Genomic DNA, 23,150 nt, shown 5'->3' with positions numbered 1-23,150 from the left:
ATAAGATTATCAAAATGCTTCTGTAAGATGACAAATATCTGACATGAGCGACGTCACTGGCATTTGAAACCAGTTTATTTTTTCTAATTAGACTCACCGCCTGCCACTGTGACATTTTTTGGTTATTGCTCACCTCTCATTCACCTGTGGCCAGCCTAAGTTTAATAAGCAGCCTTCGTCATATCCCCTCCACGAGATCCAGATGGTGAATGGGTAATGGATGATGACTGTAGACAGACAGATGAACGCAATACACATTCCTCGCCGTCGCGTGTCGAGTTATTTGTGAGCACCATCTGCTGGAGGAGGCCAAGTAATCATTTCCTGCGTGTGTGGCTTTTCTTTACGTCGTTATTACCCCCTCTTCAATTCTGAGTCATGCTTTAAAACTCCATCACACAGAAAGGGAAACGAAATCCTATTAATAAATGATTGTTTGATGACTTTTTATTTGGAAAAACCCTGATTACATGCTCACCCAGATACTTACAGCAATGTGTGGTTCTTGGTTAAAGCACTACAAATAATGGTTCATCTACACATGACATTATAGTGACTGTGAACAGTATATATATACAGTCTGTAAGACGATGCTATTTTTTACAAAAAAGATATCTTAAAATCAGGATTTTTAAAAATAAATAAACACAAGTGCAAACTATGGTTGCGTGAGCGCCTTTGGACCTGCATGACAAGGGAAAAATCACAAAACACAAGGCTGAGGCACTGTATTGCTTCATTCTCTTCAACCATAAAACAATAAGGGAAAAATAGCTGAAAGCTTCCAACCACGATAAAGCAATCCCTCAGTGTATTGATCTCTCCAGTTCAGTGGAAGTACCATCAGCTTTACTGTCTAACGGCCATTTAGAAAATGAAACTGAAGTACCTTTAACACTGGCGTGAAATCTATTTGATGATTTAGTGAAAGTGACTTGTCAGACTCACACTTAATCCCTTCAAAAGAAAGGAGAGAGAGACAGAGGATGACATATTTTATGAATTCGGTGTACTTTTTTTAAAACCACTTATGAAATTTTCATCTGCTAGTATTGAAGTAGAAAGGCATGTTTCAGTGCTACAGTGACTACAAATAGCCAGCCAGTGCATGGAAGATTTAGCAGAGTGCACCTGTGTGAGTCTGGATGTGCGTGGGATTCTGTGGATGTGTTTCAGAAAAGGCAAGAGTGGGAGTACTACATCTAGCCAGCAGAGTCAGTCTCCAAAGCAGGAATCCGAGTGATATTTCAGTAGCTCGCTTTCAGTGTATTCTGTTTTAACGGGTCAGTTCACCCAATTATGTAAAATTAAGTTACATAAAACTGGCTTTGTGTGTCCAGAATTTTAGATATCTGAATATTAGAGAGTGAGCAGAGATTACAGCAGCTCTATAAAGAGTGCTTTGACTTACATGCAAAACTCAACATGCTAACAATGACAAGGAAAGACTTCCAGATGCTCAAAAGCATTTCATAGGGGGTGCTTGTGCATCCATCCATACATCCTCTGCCTCCTCCGGGTAGGACTTGTCATCAGGTGATCCTATTCAGATGCCTGAACCCCCTCAACTGCCTCCTTTTGATGTGGAGTAGTAGTCCTCCAAGTCTGGCCTGAATAACTAAGCTCCTCCCCTTATTTCTAAGTGAGACCCATTTCTGCTGCTTGCATCAATTCCACAGGGTGGGAACAGCTACCATTAAGGGTTCCTCCCTTAATGGCATGTAAATGCTATAAATTCTTTCCTGATCAATCCGTGGGCATTAGAAAATGACAAAATATTTATGTATATTATTAGCTTCCGATTAAGAAAACTTTAAGTAAATGTGTTTTTATTTCCGTGCAGACATATTGTCAGTTTTCCACTTTAGATTAATAAGAAGCATTTGTTGCTCACGGACATGGAAGAAACTAGTTACCATCTTAAGAGTTAAAGTCAAAATAAAGCTGAGGTGGGTGTGTTTGTTTTTAATTTTGCAGGAATTCTGGCAAAAATTTAAACTCAGACCTGTTGCAGCTAGAGAGAAGGTGAGCCTCTCCATCACTTTTAGTTAGTCTCATCATTAAAACCAGAACTACCGCAGGTGTTCGAAATATAAGCAGCTGCATGTATTATTCAGCACCTTCCCACTGTCTATCAGAAAACTGACTAAGTGTTCCTTCCTAGACCCGTCCTGTGAGATCCAATCAAATTCACATTTAGCACTCTTGGCTTTTAGAAGCATGACGTACCTGAACGGCATAATTAAATGACTTTTTGCCCCCTAAAACTGCATTAGCCTTTTCCCCTTAATTTTTACATAATTAAATTAAAAAGAGTTCGCTTCTCGAAGAAAAACACTAATTTTTATAAAAATGAAGATGAATGCAGGTGACGTGGGAGCACTTGTTTTCAGTTTGGCAGGAATTCTGGCAAAAATTTTAATTCAGACCTGTTAAAGCTAGAAAGAATGTAAGCTTCGTCATCACCGTTTAATTTAATTTAATAACTAAAAGTCTTTAAATGTCACTGTTCAGTGCTTACACAGAAGAGCTTCCAATCTGTCCGGTCATTTTAGCAATATCTCAAAATCTGGGCACACAAAAGCAAAAGTACAGCACAGACAGTATAGAAGATGTTGCTGTGTAGTTTGGATGAACTAACCCTTTAAGTTATTTTTCTCTTCGTTCAAGCGTGAATCACCACTGTAAACCACTACAGAGGTGTAGTGTTTGTGTAAAACTGTAGCTGTGATTAGAAATAGGTCAGTAGTGCCATGTTGCTGTTGTACAGTGGAAATATTTTTATGGGCTCCAGGTGACTGATCAACAGCCAGTCCTTGGCCCTGCTGGGCTCCTACTCATCTACCCTGTTGGCCAGCAGCTATCCAGACTACTCTTGGGGCCCTGGGGCTTTCATGACCATGCTGGCTCCTACCATGCCTGGATAACTCCGGTTCCTCCTCATTCCATCAGGTCCAAAAGGGGAGCCAGATCTACGCAGTCCACCCAGAGGCCCTAGCATGGGACCAGGGCTCATCGCTCTGCTTCCGGGGGCTCCAGCCACACCCAGACGCTTCACCTTGTCTACCAGGTTCAGATTGTGGACGGCCACGCTAACGTCTGTTTGGCTTTCACAGTCCCTGCCTCGCTGCCTGCCTCTCATCCCCCCTGTCACCTCCTTCAGGATGGAACGGGCTGGTTTGGAAGCCAGGAAGTTCTCATAAGAAGGACTCTTGAAGTCAAACCCAGCGGAGCTTGGCACAGCTGAAGCTCCCTGTCTTGTGGGAGAGTTTGGAGGGGTCGAGGGTCGCATAGGATCGGGATTAGGTGTTCGGTTGGGGGCAATGGAGGTGCTTAATAGGACTCCTCCGCTGCCCTGACCCTGCTCCAGGCCCTGGCTCTGGTGATACACAGCTGCTGAGATTCCTCTCTCCTGGAGAAGACGTACCAACCCCAGGGAGGTGCTGGTGGTGCGTGTAGCATCTCTGCACAGACATGAGACAAAATACACACATAATGTCCTTTCTTAGAGGAACAGTTCACACCAAACTCAAATGCATATAGTTTTACTGCTGATTATTTATCCAAATAAACAGCCAGCTATAACCAAGGAACTACACCTGTCAACCAAAGGAAGCATTCAGCCCGACAGAGAGGGAAGGCATTAATGCTTACAATACCACAAGTCTGTGATCTCATGCAGTTGAATGCAAACTTACTTTTTCTATGCACTCAATTAAATATGACATTATATAAAATATGAAATTAGCTAAAACAATCTTTTGATTTTACTTTGTCTTTTAAATAAAAAGGAAAATGTCAGAATATGCAGTTTCTTGCCTGAGGTTAGTTGAGGATTCAGAGGGCCTGAGACTGAGCCTGCGGGACGTGCAGGGAGTAGCAGCAGGAGTACCCAGCAGAGTGCTGGTCATCACACAGGAGGACGATGCAGGCACTGGGTTTAAACTGGAGGGAATGAGAAGATTTCATCTAGGTTAACAAAAAAATATAAATATATAAATCACACTTTCAGATGGTCTCATCATTAAAACCAGAACTACAGCGGGTGTTCAAAATATAAGCAGCTGCATGTATAATTCAGCACCTTCCCACTGTCTATCAGAAAACTGACTAAGTGTCCTGCCTAGACCCGTCCTGTGAGATCCAATCAAATTCAGAATGAGTGCACATTTAGCACTCTTTCGGCTTCTAGAAACATGATGCATCTGAACGGCGTATTTAAATGACTTTTTTTAAGAACTGCATTCGTTTTTTCCCACTTAATTTTTCTTGTCACTACAGTGTGTGAAGTGGCATTAAGTGCCGTTTTAACTTTCTAAAAGGGTGAGCTTCTCGAAGAAAAACATTTACTAATTTTTATAAAAATGAATTACTCGATTTTTTTATTTTTTATTGTAAGGTAAAGACCCTACAATAATACAAAGAAAACTCAGAGCCAGAGTTTCATTTTAAGCGTCGTTATAAGACCATTTTTAGCAGAAAAGCTCAACTCTGCAGGAGTCAGTTATAGATAAATTTAGTCAGGGTCACTCTAAAAAGAAAAAAGATTTTTCCATGTGCAACGATGTCCATGGCTCTGGGAAGCATTCAACAAGCCCCCGGCTCTGAGTAGAGTAGCATTAAAAGGTTATGCTGGGGAGGAGGTGGGTTACAAAGCAGCATGCAGATGTGCACCAGGTATAGGCAGGCTAAAGGAGCTTAAAGAGTGTGCCCATAGTGAGAACTGTTATCCTCATCACCTGCCTGAACTAACACTATGTGTGACTTTCGGTGGCTCGAATAATAACAAAGAGTCGACTCTGATCACAGACACTTAATGATGCCACTCACCTTGGCGTAACCCGCGTCTGCTCATCAGTTGGATGGAGGATCCGACAGGTTGTAAAGGTGTAAGTGGAGCTGGTGTGAGCCATGCATTTACCTGGGTAGTATGCAGCTGGAAGTCAAACACACACAGCCCGTCACTGTCAGTCACCACATTTTAGCCTTTTACACATGTTCAACAATGTGGAAGTATTTATGCACTATACTGCCAGAAGTGTTTGCTCACCTTCACACGCATATGAACTTGAGTGAAATCCATTCTTAATTATACTTTTGGCAGTATAATGTATTTAGAGTCAATGAAAATTTGCTATATGTCCTCACCCAGAGCATCGGTGTTGCTGAGGTGTGGTGATGGTGAGGGCGGAGAAGGTGGGGCCAGGGTGACTGAAGGCTGTACGAGGTTGGCGTCACTTGTACTGGAGGTGGGGGCCACTGCCGGTGAGGCAGAAGCTGAAGAGGTGGGAAGATTTTGGAAGTATTGCTCTCCTGGTTCATCCTCCTCAAAGCCGCCCCATGGGTACGCCTTAACACAAACAAAGAGCCATGCAGGGAAGGGAGAGGAGTGCTTTACAGGTGATAAGGTTTGATTCTCGTTACCAGAGGATGGGCCTACGTTTAAACCAATACAGCGGTACATGTAATCAACGGAGATGGTTTAGCGTGAACACAACAGATACACGCAGAGAAACCTCACACACAGACCTGCTCCAGCTCTAGTTCTAGAGGTCTGTAGCCCTTTGGCACAACTCCTGGCCTGGCGTCCAAGATCACACCCAGGTGAGGCTGGGCTAACTGCTGCCAGTGGTGCAGAGTGGCAGATCCTGGTGGAGAGAAGTGGATTTAACTTAATGTACTTAACTCCACCTGCACCATCTCCAAACACACAGACAAAAAAACATTTAGGGGAATATGAAACGTTTTCAACTGGCTGCTTTACCTTCAGCAGATGTTTTATACCTTAAATCTCCTGAAAATACTTGTTAGCATTTTAAAAGGCATTCCTACGTTAACAGGTTTTAAGAATTATATGTAACTGAGAAGTAACTAGCAGTAACAGCAACAAAACCGATATTGTGCACACACATATCTCAGAGTGTCAGCCAGTAATTCATGCAATTAAGAACAAAAAGTATTTTAGATCCTTTTCTCTAAAGAGCTCATCCATTCAATAAAAAAGTGAAGATGAAGCTAATACTATAAGTGAAGAGGATGGCAGAGAAAGGTGAATATCAGAAAGCTATGATTATCAGAGGAATGATATGAAAAGGAAATGAAATGGAGGAGCAAAGCAGAATGAGAATCTTTTTATTAAGACAGCCACATGGATTAATGGCAGAAAATAAACAGACAGCAAAGAGGTGACAGAGTGAGCAGTGAAAAAATGAAAAAGCTTAAAAAATTCTAAGTTACGAATGAATATGGACAGAACAACGTGTATAAATATATAAGAATACATATAAACAAATCCACAATATCAGGGCTTCTGCACGGGGGATAGATTCAGTTTAAATAAAGTATAAAATATTACCAGCAGAGGGCAGCACAGGCCAAAGGAACATGTTTTGAGTGGTTCTATTCTACTTAGCATTATTTTCTATTGCATACAGAGTATACCATTACATATCATAATAAACATAGCCAAAGTTTCATATAAAGACCTCAGAGTATGTGCAAATAATCCCTGAAGCTCGCGATTCAGACTTCTCTTAATGGCCAGCAAGAGCAGGTTTCCTTAATTTTGTCAACTTTGACAGCAGTGTTGCCAACTCCTCAGTAAGGAAAATCGCTATTGGTTGTCCTAAAAATCGCTAGAAGTCGCTAAATGACGTCATCACTTAATTAGCATAATTGGTGATGCTTATGTATTTGCAAACTATGTTGTAGGAGAGAGAAATAACATTGTGGAAGAGACATAAAGTCAGTAAAAAACAGCCTAAATGCATTTAGGATATATTTAGAACTACAAATTAAATTTCTTTTAGCAATTATTGTTTTTTTATTATGTCACAATTCCAACTCTCCTCCTTTATCCAGGCTTGGTACCGGCAAAAGTAACCCGAAATAGGCAGTCTGGCGGAGTTACTTTTTGTGTTTGTTTGTGTGTGTTTTTAAAGTAGTTTTAAACCTTGTGATCCACAAAAAGTAAGAGTAAAAGAAGAACCGACTGTTATAGTTAGGGCGGGAGCAGCGGCTTCATGCGCGATTCATTTGCAGTTTGGACGCGTAGGGGTGAACACAGTAGCGGTTTTTGATACGGGCGACACAGGCGGTTTGCCGGGGCGGCATCGTAGTGGGGCGGCATCACGGGCATCGGAAAAAAATAAAAATTTACTCGTACTCATGCTGCTCCGACATCATGCCAGCGCATATTGGGAATGGCATAGGCACCGATCGGTTTTCTATCGCCCGTTTGCTGGGAGTAAGGGCGCCCTCTGTTTGCGAGGTGCGCGGGTTGTTGCGGCACAGGAAGGAGAGGGCGGGGCGGCGGGGGATTCTCTGGCTGGCTGGAGCAGCATCTAATAACCAACTCGCAAAATAAAAACAAAATAAAAACAAAACAACAAACACGAAAACACCAGACATTATGATACAGACTTATAATGTGCACCGATGAGCCCTCGGTGCGCCTGCTCGCTGCTGAAGTCAAAGTAAACTTTATTGTCATCTCCGCTACATACAGTCCAGAGAGACGAGACGACGAGGCTCCAGTTACAGCAGTGCAAGTAAACAAACAATAAATATAAGAAGAGTAAGAAAATAAATATACACTCTAGGACCAGGGGTAAAGGGATCAGTAACAATTTAAAATTTATAATTTACAATTTGATGATTTAAAGTCTCACACACAACCCGTCGATAGGGGAGGGGGACCGGCTGCTTCCAAATAGAGCACATTTCATTCATAATGTTGTAAATCCAAGTCCATTATCTATTCATGATTTGAATCCTGGGTTGTGTGAAATCCCAGAAATAAACCTTAGACAAAGTGAATCTGTGAACTAAGGTGTAGGTCTGTTAGGTTATGTTGTGGTGATCCTCGGGTTGGGGGATGGGTGTTCATACTGGAGTGCAAAATTAAAAACAATGGAAGATGGACAAGAAAGTTCAAAGCCATCAGGTCCTCAGTTTAGAAAAAATAGAAAAGAAGATGAGGAGAAACGAGCAAATGATACAGGTAAGCAGATGTGTCATTGGATAATGGCAGGTCATCCTGAAACAATCAGAATCAGAATACTTTATTAATCCCTAAGGAAATTATGTGTGTTACAGTTGGTCCAAGAAGAAATAGTAGCAGTAACAGACTAAACTCCAAACAATACATTATGTTACAGATTTTAATATTAATTAGTCATTGTCAATTGTTGATTCTTCCTGTTCTCATTGTATGACGAATTATGATGGCTGTTTGGTAGCCGTTTGCATACAATGCATACTCTCTCTCTCTTCATATATGTGTGTGTGTGTGTGTGTGTTTCTCTGGCCAGAGGGAGTATTCGCCCAGGGCGCCAAACAGGCTAGGGCCGCAACTGGGTGAACATGTCCTGTTTTGACAGCAGCTGGGGGCGACTTCTGCGTGAGGACGATCCGCCGCCTATGAGCGCTTTGGCACGGGTTGCTTTTTAGAAAAAAAGTCGCTAAGGGGATCTGAAAACTTACTAAATATAGCGACAAACTCGCTAAGTTGGCAACACTGTTTGTCAGTAGAGTTAAACCTTCTGTTTGCGAGGGACAACCAATCAGAAAACACGCGCCTTAAAAAGAACAGGCAGGAAGCCACAACAGTCCGATTCTGACAACGGTACCAAGGTTCAGTAAAGATAAATAAGGTTAGTTTGAACTGTGAATCATATAAAACTAATCTAGCACAGAGTCCAGTAATAAATATTTGGCACTGATCTGGAAATGAGCATAATCTTCTTTAAGGTTAAATCTAAGACACCAGCTCCTTAATTGTACATGCTGACTGAATACTACTGTGACTCTATCACACTGTATAGACCTAAGGTCTGCCTGTTTCCCCTTTTAGCCCCCGATCAGTTCATGAGCAGCAGCCAGTGATTTGGATAGACTCCGTCTTACTTCCTCCGTGTAGTGCATGAGTGCTCAAAGCCACCCTCTGGGCTGGGTTTCTTTGTAATAGCTGTGTGGAGATGCAAAGCTGCCAGACTTGTGATGATGCATCAGAGACCAGAAAGAGTTGAAGAGCATCAGAGACAGGGGCCTCTCTGTCCACTCTTGCGCACTCCTCATCTTCTTGCTGCCGGCTCGGTCTCTAGCCCACCTCCTTCCCCTCTCCCTCTCTATTCCAGCTCCAGTCTTCCTCGTCCATCCCCACACTCTCTCCCTTTCCCCTTGACTGCCATCTTGCCTCCTCTCCCCCTCTGTTCCCCAGCCCTGCCTGCTCCCTTTTTTTGCCCCGGCCCCTCGGTGCCTCTCTCCTTCCAGGTTCCTCCCTGCCTTGCCGTTCGTTCCGTGCTCCCTTTCTACCTCACCTTCGAGTGGTTTGACGATCTGAAGCTTGTCGGGGAGGTAGGGCCCTCGCGAGGCCCAGAGGTGGAGGTTTCCGAGGGACATGATGCTTTCGGATGGGGTTAAGAGACTCTCCTGGCTGAGGGCATCGTGGAGTCCAGGGTGCCCTCCCCGCCGTCGCTCTCGCTCCTCTTCAAAGAAGCGCCTTTCACTTAAATTGTTTTGTCGGCGCAAAGACAGGCGACGCAGAGCAAGCCGCAAGTCCTCTGCCCCACTTGCCTTCTTCTCCTGGCCCTCTGTGCTGTTGACAGAGCAGGGTTAAAACAAAAATCAATCAAATGTTTTAAAATAAAATCATTCTTGAGAAAACTGAGTTTGATTCATACAGATGACAGCAGCTTATCTCGGTCTTACCTGTCCTGATTGGATGCCGTCTCCATTAGGATGCTCTGCGTTCGGTTATCAAGGACTACACTTTCTCCACTAAGGTCACCTCCAAATATGCTGGAGTGGGGTGTGGAGAGACCACTCGATTGGGGTGACGTTCGAGCTGACAGGGACTGGTTAGAACCCGGGATGTTGGAGTTGGTTGGAGTCAGAGAACGCTGACGAACTGTCTGGTTAACATTTTTGACCGTCTCAAATACACGTTTCCGATGGACCCTGCACACAGTCAAACATAGTATTATACTGATGCTCTTCAACAGTGGTTCACAAACCTTTTTACCTAAGTTACTCCCAAAGATGGACTCAAGAACGCTTCACCAAGGTTACATTTATTTGAACTCTTAACATTAAACAAATCCCAACTTTAAGTCGAGTGTTTAAAGCGACTAACAATCAGAGTGAAGAACACCATCCACCATAGCCATGTGAAAAAGAAAGTTTTCTTGTGACACTATGGAGTTCTGTGAAAAACTAATACTCCATGTAGCTTATAGAACCATCAGTAATAACCTGAAGCGATTGTTTTCTCTAGGACTTAAGCCATCTCTCACATTGTTGTGGAGGAATTTTGGTCCACTCTTCTTTACAATGTTGCTTCAGTTTATTGAGGTTTCCAGGCATTCATTTGTGCACAGGTCTCTTAAGGTCTTGCAACATAACTCAGTAGAGTTGAGGTCTGGACATTGACTGGATCATTACAAAACCTTGATTCTTTTCTTTTTCATGCTTTTGCACAGTTGTTGCTGTGCTTGGGATCATTGTCACTAATGCTAAGATTTAGCTGTCAAACAGATGGCTGTGAATTATGACCAGAAGTCTCCAGAAAGCAGTGGAGTCCAAGAAGTAGCTTTCGATTTTTGTGCAGTTTCTTAAGCATTGCATGGTTTGAACTTTGGGTGATTTTTTTTGGACGCCCACAACTAGGAAGACTGTAGTACTATGTTAACACATACCCGAATGCTACAGACCAGGAAACTGCCAAAAGAGAGATACCCACACTTGCTGATGATCAGTTAATCAAGTGCATTTGATTATAAGCACCTGGCTGCAACTTACCCTTTTAACATGGTGTGCTTAGTTTTTCACAGAACTTCATGACAGCTAATAGACAGTAGTGTCCATTATTAGCGATTTAATAAGCAATTTCTGTATGATTACCATTCATCAGTTACACTTCATTTCATTACACTTTACATTTTAACCAGTCTTTTCCTATTTTAAGCTACTACTTTATTATAAGTGTATTCATTAGGTTTTGTTACTATTTTTTTTAACAATTTAACTATTATAGCTATCAATTTTAGCTAGAATGATATTTAGCAGTTTAGCTAATCCTCTCCTCTTGTATCAGATCTGGTATTTAGCACAAATTAACAGTGTCTGTGTATTTTAGCTATACAGCTTGCTAAATAAAAGTCTGCTAGCATTAGCTGATAATTTAATACACCACCTGTTCATCCAGACATGATTACTTCAGGCTTCTAAAAAAGAACATGACAGTGGCTACATTGCTAATGCTAAAGCTAAACATTTCCAAAAGTCCAAACTCAGTAGGTGAGGTCACAGTGGTTACATTCCTCTCCTATACACTGTATTCATAACTTAGACTAGATGCTATGCTTATGTACAGTGGCGGTGCTAGCCTGTTTGGCGCCCCGGGCGAACACTCCCTCTGGATTTCGCACAACCCAGGATTCAAATCATGAATAGATAAGGGGCTTGGATTTACAATATTACCAATGAAATGTGCTCTATTTGGAAGCAGCAGGGCCCCCCTCCCCTTTCGACGGGTTGTGTGTGAGACTTTAAATCATCAAACTGTAAATTATAAATTTTAAATTGTTATTGATCCCTTTACCCCTGGTCCTAAAGTGTATATTTATTTTCTTACTCTTCTTATATATATTGTTTGTTTACTTGCACTGCTGTAACTGGAGCCTCGTCGGCTCGTCTCTCTATATACTGGACTGTATGTAGCGGAGATGACAAAGTTTACTTTGACTTCAGCAGCGAGCAGGCGCACCGAGGGCTCTCGCGCTCACTTTATAGAATTTCGAAAAAACATCGGTGCATATTATAAGTCTGTATCATAATGTCTGGTGTTTTCGTGTTTGTTGTTTTGTTTTTATTTTGTTTTATTTTGCAAGTTGGTTGCAAGCCAGAGAATCCCCCGCCGCCCCGCCCTCTCCTTCCTGTGCCGCAAGCAGCAGGCGCACCTCGCAAACGGAGGGCGCCCTTACTCCCAGCAAACGGGCGATAGAAAACCGATCGGTGCCTATGCCATTCCCAATATGCGCTGGCTGATGTCGGGGCAGCGTGAGTACGCCCCCCACCATGATGCCGCCCCGGACAACTGCCCGTGTCGCCTGTATCAAAAACCGCTACTGCTTATGTATACTTTTAGAAAAAGTTTTGAAAAGACTTTTAGTGAGCTATGCTGGCTAGTTTATCAGTTTTTTTGACAATTACTTATGCATTTACTTTTCACCGTAGTATATTTATTTTGGCTATTTCTACTGTCTGTCCATTACTTATTGCCAACTCTTTTGATCAAACAATTCCAAAACCTGTTCCCATGTTTGGAAATTGGCATCTAGTATGCATGCATGAATACCTACTTCTGTTCTTCACACTCTGGGTCATCAAGACTCAGCTCCTTCCTCATCGTTCCCTCAATCTCAGCTGCCAGAGAGTCCTGCAACATATAAACTTTTAAGAGGGGAAGACAATGCCTACAAGCAAAGAGAGGCACACACACTTTTACAGTAACTCACCATCGGGTACAGTCCCAGCGGGTGATAGCGGCGTGGGGTTCCTGCAGGGTAGTTTCTGTTTCTCAGGTTCTTCAGCTCCTCCTGAGCTTCATGCAACATCTCAATGCACTCTGAGTACTTCTCTTCTAACTCCTGGAGCTGTTGTATTGTAAACACAGCAATTAAACTCACATTCACAGTATTTAGGGAACAAACTGTGATTGGGGACAAGCTTGGAAAGCAAAGAGAAGTTACCTCTGCTGTGAGCTGCCTTTGGGCATCTTTAGCTGCCAGCAGGTGTTGAGAGAGCTCCTCATTTTCCACTGCATACTAGACACACAAATGCAGCTTTGACTGAGCAAACAGCTAAACAGGACAAGACCAGTAAAAATATAACCAGTCAAAGTATATACCTGTGTGCTTATATACTCACAGATTTGGCTTTCTTTTGCAGATCTACTATCTGAGAGAGGAGGTGTGTGATCTCTTCTTGCTGTCGTGATGCGTCTTCAGTCTTACGGGCCAGTTCCTCCGCTATGGCAGAAATCTGAAGACTGGACAACCCTTAAAGTTTGACAGGGAGTTCAAAAAGAGCACAGAGAAAAATCGACCGGTAAATTGAGTGTTTCGCTTTTACACTCAGCTCCCTCTTCACCACAACAGACCGGTACAGCGTCCGCATCACTGCGGCCGCCGCACCAATCCGTCTGTCGATCTCCCGCTCCCTTCACTCGTGAACAAGACCCCGAGATACTTAAACTCCTCCACTTGGGGCAGGAACTTGTCCCTGACCCGGAGTGGACACTCCACCCTTCCACAAAAAAAACCATTTTTTCACTATATATTTTTCAGTCTGTTGTCTGCTCTTCAAAAATGTTGATTAAATCCAATTAAAAATTAGATAAAGTTGTAACAAGATATGATTCTAAATGAGTTGCGTCATTGCCATAGACAATATAAAAGGTTGATGTAGCTACCATGACATCACTCAATGATTTCTGAAGTACTGCTTTGACGATGCATTTTCGCTGTTACTTTATTGCAAAGCCGCAGATGTGATGAAGAAGAAAGAGTCTCACTATGAAACAACAAACTCGAACTACTACCAACTACTTGACAAGATGTGACAAAATGTGAAAATGATCAGCTATTGAACTTGGAGTTTGTTACCAAAGATAACCCTTCACAGACTTAACTTTTTATCCAGCATGATCCAAACCAAGTCAAACTCAGCAGGAAAGTGTTTAAAGAGGTCAAGTCATAAAGCCATTTTCTCGTAGACTTTTGGGACAGTTACACATAGGACTGGAAGTCTACCACAGCTTTTGCCATCCAGTAGAATCCAGATTTAAGGCACTTCCACTCTGGCTTCAATATTCTGCCCTGGAAGCTGCAGCCATATTATATACTGTAGAGTGATTGCATTGTGTTTTTATTCAAATATTAGACAGCATGCAAACTCTCGGAGGGAGTTGTGTAAAGAAAAACAGGCAATTTCACACACAGAAGCTCCAAAAAAGAAATTGGTGGCAAGACAAAACTCACTGAGCTCTTTGACACAGTCGTTCACAAGCTGCTGCTCCTTTTCTTCATAAGTTTCGGTCTCTGACTTTAGATGGTTAGCCTGCGAGTAGACGTCCATAATTACACAAAATATCTGAGCCGTTTCGGTAACTCACCTCCCGTGTTTTCCTCAATACTGCGTGTGATACCTCTGAGCGGAGTGACAGGTTCTCCTCTTCCAGCTCTTTGAGTTTCTTTTGGAGCGTGTCGCTCACAAAGCCTCCTGAAGCAGTTTCCACTTTGCTTTTTTTACCCCTTCAGGAGACAAACACAAATTTTATCATGGAATTTACAGCCAGTACAAGTGAGGTTATATTTTTACACCTGTGAAATGGTAACAGTATTCACACATTTTAGGAGTGACATTAAGAAAGGAAACTAACGTTGGGGAGCTGCTGGATTCATCCTCGATCTCTTCAGCTGCATTGGTGTAAAACTGCAGCAGCTCATCCTTGAGGTTCAGCTCATGGTGCAGCTGGGCAACCTGCAGGAGGACAGGTACTGTTCAACACCTGTAGCACCAAAACATTTTTTCCTGGTCTAAATTTCTGTGAGGCATACCTCCTCTGTGATTTGTCCCACTTGTTCCTCCAAATACTCCTTCTGCTCTGTGAGAGTCCGGTTCTTCTTAAGGAGCGACTGGCCAATCTTTGCAGCAAGCTCCAGATCTCTCTCTTTCTATTGGTTGCAATGTAGGAGAAGCAAACAGAGGAGAGGAACATCTCATTATCATTTGGTCTGATTAAAAAAAGAAAAGCTTCAATTTACCCTCATAGAACTGGCAAAATTAAAATACCTCACCTCTTCCAACAAACGTGTGACAGCATCAATGTCATTGTAGGTTTTCGTCATCTGGCCCACTCTGTCTGCACATAGCACTGTGGAAAAAACAAAAAAAGAAAACCCAACCGAACATCAAAACACCGAATGACCTTCTGGTCATCCCATCACTTGAGTTGTGATCTGCAAACATGTGTGACTGCATGCAAAAACGGCCCCATTATGTAACACAAAGAGTATTTATACACTCAGAGGAAGTGGATGTACCACGTATAGCGTGCAACACTTCCATCACCACTGTTTGGAAATGCACGAGCAGGCGTTAAAGGGGAAAGGGTCGTGTTCCATGGCGCACAACGTGTGGCTCTGCTGCCGCGGGGTTGGCAGCAATTATTGACTTCAGAGCTCGAATCGATAACGTGCTGCACAAAGTTATCGAATCCATTATGGTAAGCCTCTGTAATCCTGTTGGTACTCTAAACAACACAAAAACTTCCCATTTCTGAAAGCAAATTTAGGTGATGGCACTGAAATAGTGATCAGCGCTGGTTTACAGGGGTACAACAGATAGCCGTGGAAATTAGACAGGAGACATGCGTCATCTTAGTGAGGCGAACTAACTAAGAAACAAACACCGGAGCAAAACTATCAGCAAGAAATAATACAGCTTTTCTGCATTACTGGAGCTCTGAAATGATGAGACTGCAGCCTGTAATCCACCGCAGTCAGGAAGCAAAGAGGAACAACGATATTCAACAAAAATCAGAGTGCTGAAAAGAAACTAATATCCCAATCATTTGATCGCATCTTAACATTGAGCAGTCCTCCGGCCCACACTCATCCCTTTCTAATCTTTGCTCTTGCTGTCCGTATCCTCCACTTGCCTTGATAACAATCGACCGCTGGTCCAAAACACTGATCCATTTGCTTTCTGTCTCTCTCATGCCACTGCTCAGCTACTGTATCACAGGCTCACAGACTATATTACCCTCCACCCACACGGACGTCCCTGTGTTGGTGGAGCGAGAACATGGTAGGCGGAGAGATGAGAGAGAGCGTGTGTGCATCCGTTTTGGTTCCACAGCTGCGGAGGTGAAGCGGAAGTTGTGTTATGATTGGACAGGCGAGGATGCATTATCCAGGACAGAGTCAATAGAAGTGACTCCCACTTCTCTCATTTTCACCTTTCTTTCATTACCTCACTTCCTCTGTCTTCTGACTCGTTCTTTAGCACCGCTGCTAACACAATAGACTGGCAACCTGTAATCAAACTTCCTCAGCAATTAAACAACTTAGCTGTATGCTAAGATGTCAAAGCTGAAATCATCTGAGCAAAGATCAGGGATGAGTCTATCTAAACTGTAAAAACTCAATCTTAGAAATTATAACTCTACCAATCAATCTCAGATACGCACAAAATAAATGAAGAAAAAAATTCAACAATGTTTCAGACAACATCCTTCACGTGACACGATCTAACGTCTCAGTAAGCCAGTCAGATTCTTCCTCTTTTCATTAGATGACCTAAATTCTTCTTCACATCTTTCCATCGTGCAAGTTTTCCATGTGGGTCAAGGAAAAAGTCATTTGCAAAAGCCATAGGAGAGATTTTACCAACTATACAACCCCAATTCCCAAAGTATTAAGTAAGTGAAAATATGAATAAAAAGATAATGCAGCGATTTCCAAATCTCATAAACCCATATTTTATCCACAAGAGAACACAGATAGCAGAAAAAATGAAATGTTTAAACTTAACTTAAATTTATCATTGATTTGCAGATCAGTGCATTCTGCCTTTATTCACATTTTACACGCCGTATTTTCGTTTTGTCCACTTTTTCAAACTGGGTTATTAGAGACAACCATGTGGACAGAAGCTGAAATACCAGCTTTATCCATACAGGACAAAGACAGACGAGACTAGATTAGAATAGAAAACAAACAACCCAAATCTAACATTAACATCTTATTGAAGATCACTCTACTCAAATGTATCTGATCTTCAAAATGTCAATCACATCGTGTTGTGTCACACCCACCAGCTGCACGTCCTCCTTCATCTGCATCTTGATGATCAGCATGTTTGATTTTGCACAGATTTTATGGCGGACGCTTGGTGGCTCGGGTTATACTTTATAAACAGATGCCATCAAAGATTCAAAGAACAATGTAATGCGACGACAGCAAGAGTTAATATTGTTTAATATTGCACATTAATCTTTAATGTGAGAAAGCCTCTGCAGAAAGCGCTGTCCTTACTCCATAAACCTCTTCTGCCTACTCATAAAGCAGCGAATTAAGCAGAGTGCTGATATGATATACGGGGAGCGCAGCAATTATCCAGAATAAACGAAGATGCATTCATGTTTCAGGGCCAAACAGAAATAAAGGGCTTGGTATCCAAATGTTTTTATGGCTTAACTTTGAGCATTAAGTCAAACAGATTCATAAAAGACATCAAAGAGCTATTCGAAACCTGTCTTGTTCATCTATGTAGGAGGGGTTCTCAGAGGATTTTAAGGGAAAGACCCATAAAGGCAAGTAGAACACCCGAGTACCTCTTTATAACATCTACCCCATTTGAGTGCATGTCGACTACAATTTGTACTTTTTGCTGTCATTAAAATTATTTGTATTCTAAAGCTTTTCAACTGAAACACTTCTGCAATTTTAATATTGATAAACGACGTTTCAGTTTTAATCCTGCAGTTATAACCTGAAACCTTTAAGTAGAGAGTTCTATTATCATTGCCTTCGGCAGCTTTTCCTTCTTGCTTTCAGTCTGTCTCTGTGTGAAACATTTAAAGTACTGATCGCGCAGACTTACAGAAGTATTTTAGTGTCTCTTCGATCTGCTCGGTGGTCAGGTCGAGCCTGGCCTCAGGAGCGACGAGGGGCGTGTGGAGCCAGTCGTCATGGTCGTAGCCGTAGACGGTGTCAGCCCGCAAGCGGTACACCGGCAGCTGCTCCTCCAGAAGACTGATGATCTCAAACTCCGGCAGGTCAGTGCTGTTACAGACATCTGAACATTAGAGGGAGAGAGAGAGAGAGAGGGGATGAGGGTGGATGAGATGGGTGGGTTTTTTCTCATTCCCTGCGTGACCACAGCGAGTCAGGTTTGTGATGGCCGACATTAAATCTGATCAAACATTTGAAAGGCAAGTTTACGTTTAATCAGAGACAAAAAATATTCTGCTAAAATAAAATTAGATAACTCTTCACAAGACTCTTTTTTTTTTGGTAAGAGGACCTGTTTTAAACACAGCCAATGTTTCAAATAAAGACATCAGACAGCACACGGCTCTGGCCCCTGGACACCTGTGGGTTCAAAGCTAATGTTTACGCGGAGCAGCCAATCAGGTGAAAGCCGGCTTAAAGGAAGCTGAGGGGCTACACCAGTAGCACAGGATTGTCTTGATCTGTCAATCATGCAAAGCTACTCTAGTAGAGTCCATGAATGAAACTATGGAGCTGGAATTTAACATAACACGTCCTATTTAATGTGAAATATTTTGAAAAACAAGCAATACTGTACTTTAAAAACAAAAAGAAACACTTGTGCATTTTAACTTAATTATGACTGCAAGCTTAGAATGGTAAAAGACTAGTTTCACCAACTGGTATCACTTTACTTTGATTGCATGGCTACATCCATGTGCAAATTGTGGAAAAGTAACTTTTATTTTGAAAAATTACGTTTGGAATTGCACATATAAAATTGCGTTTTTTAAGAAGAAGAAGAAGAAGAAGAAGAAAAAGCAATACTTTATTAATAAAACTATTTAAAAAAAGATTTATTAGAATAGTAATTTCAACACTGTCACCAGACGGTGAGCTGCATACTCAAAATTTTGTTGCTATATTTGGACTTTTGGATGATCTGAGTTCTTCTGCACCTGTGATGGTTTCGGCGTCCCTGCAGTCGGGAGGCTCCGGACGTGTCTCGGGCTGGTTGTACTCGCCCTCGCTCACATACTGCTCCTCGTGGTTGTGCCGCCGGTCGGGCTCAGGCTCTGACTCTGGGTCCTGGGACAAGGAGGGGGCTGGGGAGGCCAGCTTGGCTCACCTCTCGCTAGCGGAGAGAGACGGGGGCCATGGAGCCGGAGCTCCACTGTTGTAACGGTGACACGGGACAGACGATAGACAGCAGACACAGACACCTGCAGGGGACAGAAGAGAGGAGAAGGAGAGACCTTTACTTTTTCTGCTGCTGTGATCCAAAGTCCACTTCAATCAGTGTGTCTCTCTTTCCCTACAGACTCTTTACCACAAGTGCTGCTGTTGACTCTGCAAAGTGCTTCCTGCCAACAAGCTGCATAAAACCACAGCCTACCCACTGCAGACACCAGGTTTCATAAGTTGCAAGACTTAAATAAAAACAGACGGTGGTTGGAGGGGAACATTTATGCTTTTCTCCATTTCCTGTCATATATACAGTACAGTAGTGGATGCCCATATGAAACATGGCCAAAGTTTCAAATCATGAGCTCAGGATATGTGCAAATAATGTCTGTGGGTCAAAAGAGTGGGCTTCAGACCTCTAAACTCTCCATTTCTAACACTTTTCCTAACATCTCCAGTTGATGTCAGTGAGAGTGGACATCTCTGGGACAATCATCACAGGCATCCAGCTCTGGCTTGAATCACATAAGCTCCACCCACCTGCTTTTAAACCTTCTGTTTGTGAGGGATAGCCAACAGGAAGAAAAATGGTGCAAAGGCCTTGTAAGAGCTGTAAATCATGCAGATCTACTCCAGCAGACTCCAAATGAATAAAAATAAAATATGGAGCTGGAAATGAGCATAAGAGGTCCCCTGTGCAGCTCTTTATAAAGACATTATACCGAAGAAGAGAAGAAAGAGTGTTCTACCTAATCGATCCAGTAACTTTAAATTAAAAGGACAAACCTTTTAGCTTCAGCCTATTCCAGCTGACCTCACAGTCACCTTAGACGGCCTCTTTCGCAGTCACACACTGTACTGGGATCCCTGTCTGAAATAAACACACCGGTGCTCATTCACGGTGACCTTGTATATTTCAGTTTGCATCCTGCAGGGATCAGCGTGTCGAGGCAGGGTAAAAACACACACAAGCCAGATGAAACAAATTCACCTGAGCTCCAGATCAAACAGCCGGTGCTGCAGCTCTGAACAAAAATAGAGCCTCACTAAAAGTCTCTGTGAATATGCATGAGTGTTTGTGTGAGCCAGTTGCATGAATAGCCGGTTACCTCTCTTAAGAGAGACATGTCGGTGCAGAAAGTGTATGTATAAAGGGAGGGACACACGGGCAAGCACGGGTCTCTGTCATCACTGTAGCTGCAGTGCAACCTTGGAACGTCTTTCCCATTGCAGCAGTCTGAAAGCTGAACTCACACTGCTCACTGTGACAGCAGCATCTTATGGGAATTTATCTATTTTTAAAAACCTCACCACATACTCTGTGGGTGAAAGATGACTTCAGATATGAACTGACAACACACACATGCACCACATGCAGATTTGGGATTAAAACAACACATTAAAGCTGCAATCCCGTGCTGACGAGGATAAACGTGAGGTGCTTATTGGATGTCCTGCAGGCCCAGATATTACAACTCTCCCGCAATGAACGCTAACAGCTGCTCCTGCTGATTGTGCTGCAGTAAATAGGCCAGGGTTCATTCAAGCGTGGGGCATACACAATGCCATGTCTGAGGGCGTGGCTTCATCTACATCAGCACCCGTCACGGATGCGAATCTGTGTTTTTGCAAATCGTGTCACCGTACAAGTATGACAGTAAGTACCAGGACCTGATCAGTTGACCTTATGATGCACGGCATCGCCATTAAAAGCATTTAATCGTGACAGCAGTGCATCTGCCACTACACGGACACTCACGGTGACGGATCCAAGCACGGTTCCTTGTCCGTAATCCAGAGAGGACTCGGGTGAAGCTGAGCAATCCTGCAGCTAGGAAATGTTTAGACAGTGAAAATGTTTCCAGGATGGGCAGCCGAAGACGGTGTCTGCCACACAGTCCTCGGTCAGGCCGGGCTGAAGCGCCGTGACGGGGGATTTGCGCGGTCTGGACTCTCGTTCCTCAGCGCAGACACCTCTGGATGATCAAGATCACCTTAGACCGCTGTCCCGACTCGCTCCTGACCTGGTCCACTGCTCCAGCCTTTCAGCCATCTCCCTCTGTCTCTCTGTTCTCTCACTTTCCCTGCGATCAACCTCCCTCGCCACTGTCACACCACACTGCATTAGAATAATAGAACTTCTGGCCGAGACCTTCAAAATAAAATCTCTATTCCCTAACAGCTTTAAAAAAAAAACGTGGATGCATATTTTGCACCGTAGTAAGTATGCTGTTATCACGCGCCTGTAGAATACAGTGAAAGTGCACAATGATCATCTTGAGATTAACTTCTATTCCCACTTGATGATTTTAATATTTATTACGGCTTAAGTTGAAAAGTTTCGTACTTAGTAAACGCGTTGATGCTTTTAATTGTAAGGCGCTGCTTTATTTCGCACGGTTTCCTGGGTAACTGTACATGACTTCACTTTCTTCCCACCCTGCTGCCACCCAGAAGACTCCCAAACCAGAGACCCAACCCGTTCTGGACCGAGCATCAGTGACGTCACACGCGCCTAACAGGAAGAGGTTGGGGTGATCATTTGCGGGCAATTTAAAATTATAGGATCTTTACAGCTTTAAAAGCTTGTAAGGCTAGTTTTGCTGTAATCATGATAAGGAACACATTTAATTTCTAATTAAGAAATGTATTTGTCCAGAACAAAGTGGTCACGCTGAGCAATGATATTCTTACTTTGCGAGATTTCCTACACGTCAATAAATAAAATAAATATAATAAAGGAAGCACTGTGTACAGAAGGGTAGAGAGTGGTCAGAATATAAAGTGCAATTAGTTATCCATATTATTGTAACGTCGAGACATTTAGAGTGTTATTATATTTTAGATTAAAAATAAAATTTGCATTTTGTGCAAAGTTACAAATGTACAGGTCACGACAGATAATCACGTTTCTCCCACAGGTAATTTTTTTTTAAATTTATTGTTGATGACACACAACTTCAGTTCCCAGCAATCCTCAGTGTTTTCTATTTGATCAACTGCACAAGTGAGAGAGGGGTAACTTAAGTGAGACCAGCCACTCAGGTCCTCTTTCTCACTGTTTCTCAACCATTTTTCATCCTGTTCTGAAAGCCAGCTGCATCAGTGCAAACGAGTAGGTCTGAAACCAGAGGTGCCACCCCTGCACCTCCATTTTTTTTGTCTCCACCAAGCATAAATTCTGTGATCATATCAGTGCAGCAATATGCAGAAATGACAGGAGGACAGATCCCCCTTTGAAATATTATATAGGTATGCGCTGTAACCTGTGGTGATTATAAACGCAAAACAAGATAGCCTTGCATTATCGGCTGCAAAGTAAGAAGTGTGTCCACAGTTGCATTACTATAAGTCATTTGTTAAATGGTTTATCTTGGTGTTTCTTTATGATTCCTTTTCTGATTTCTTATGCTTTTATTTTCTATTTTTCCCAACTCGAGCCCCTGAAAATGAAATCTTATGATATACTCTGGACTCCTCCACCTCCCTCTTTTCTATCCTGATGTTCATATGCCACTAATCACTAACTTTTCTCTCATCTTACTGTTTTTGTTTGTTTTGTTTTTTTTATTCGTCCTGATCCCTTTGTGCTCGTCTTTTTTCTGCCCCTCCCTGATTCTGAAGTTTCTTCCCTTTAAAACAGAGTTCTTTCTCCCCACCGTCGCTTGTCTAACACTTTATGGTCTTTACCTTTCATATCTAGCACTTTCAGGTGAATGCTATGATAACCCCCGCATCCCCTCCGCTCACAGAAGTTTTGTGCCTACCATCGCATCAAACGGCAGGTGGCAGCAGAGAGCCTCTTACATAACGCACAACCTGCTTTTTGCGAATTGAGATGTTGTGTTTGAAGGCTGTGTAACAGCTGAGTGCTACACCTGCATCCACGCAGTGAACTGCAGCAAGTGAGGTTTACACGATTTCCACATTGAAGTGCTTTAAATCCGGTAATCTGTGAAATCACTGCGCCTCAGTGGTGGCCCGTGATTCTTACACTGAGTTTTTTGTTTTTTGTTTACATATGAGATGTGGTAGCGATGCTATGGCCCTTCCCCTATAAGTCACGGATACGTAACACCACACGCGCTCCCCGCTGCCATAATGTGCATATTTTGTACAGAGTGGAAAACAACACTGGCGTTTTGTTGGGTGCGTGATTTTACTCCCTGTGCAATATTTACAACG

The 23,150-nt window shown here is 42.7% G+C and overlaps 1 protein-coding gene across 2 annotated transcripts; it reads right to left on the bottom strand.

Moving 5' to 3' along the window:
* Nucleotides 1-425: 425 nt before the first annotated feature.
* trak1b (trafficking protein, kinesin binding 1b) lies at nucleotides 426-18,896 on the bottom strand. 2 transcript variants are annotated; one of them, XM_085263421.1, is made up of 18 exons: nucleotides 18,740-18,896; nucleotides 17,671-17,865; nucleotides 14,862-14,938; nucleotides 14,622-14,738; nucleotides 14,444-14,544; nucleotides 14,210-14,315; nucleotides 14,043-14,121; nucleotides 12,931-13,061; nucleotides 12,753-12,827; nucleotides 12,519-12,656; nucleotides 12,363-12,439; nucleotides 9,712-9,960; nucleotides 9,321-9,598; nucleotides 5,530-5,648; nucleotides 5,149-5,350; nucleotides 4,831-4,936; nucleotides 3,820-3,945; nucleotides 426-3,464 (listed from the first exon to the last, which is right to left on the bottom strand). In XM_085263421.1, the coding sequence occupies exons 3-18, from the start codon at nucleotides 14,910-14,912 to the stop codon at nucleotides 2,870-2,872; spliced, it is 2,550 nt and encodes an 849-aa protein (XP_085119547.1). In that variant the 5' UTR covers nucleotides 14,913-14,938; nucleotides 17,671-17,865; nucleotides 18,740-18,896; the 3' UTR covers nucleotides 426-2,869. The 2 variants fall into 2 exon arrangements, with proteins under 2 accessions (XP_085119547.1, XP_085119546.1); XM_085263420.1 differs by lacking the exons at nucleotides 17,671-17,865; nucleotides 18,740-18,896 and adding an exon at nucleotides 15,725-15,812.
* Between the last annotated feature and the right edge of the window lie 4,254 nt (nucleotides 18,897-23,150).

Source organism: Mchenga conophoros, linkage group LG22, assembly GCF_057382185.1.
Source record: "Mchenga conophoros isolate Kocher_MC1m ecotype Shallow Benthic linkage group LG22, M_conophoros_male_GT1.1, whole genome shotgun sequence".
NCBI lineage: Eukaryota > Metazoa > Chordata > Actinopteri > Cichliformes > Cichlidae > Mchenga > Mchenga conophoros.
The sequence above is the reverse complement of the archived record's forward strand: the minus strand, read 5'-3'. Positions and strand labels throughout refer to the sequence as shown.

Bases quoted from the DNA above. Each gene is read 5' to 3' on its own strand.
- trak1b (XM_085263420.1), bottom strand. From the start codon at position 15,764: ATGGATCAGTGTTTTGGACCAGCGGTCGATTGTTATCAAG. The intron at 14,939-15,724 runs GCAAGTGGAGGA...TTTTTTCCACAG, and splicing joins AGCGGTCGATTGTTATCAAG to TGCTATGTGCAGACAGAGTG. The intron at 3,465-3,819 runs GCAAGAAACTGC...ATGTCTGTGCAG, and splicing joins GAATCCTCAACTAACCTCAG to AGATGCTACACGCACCACCA.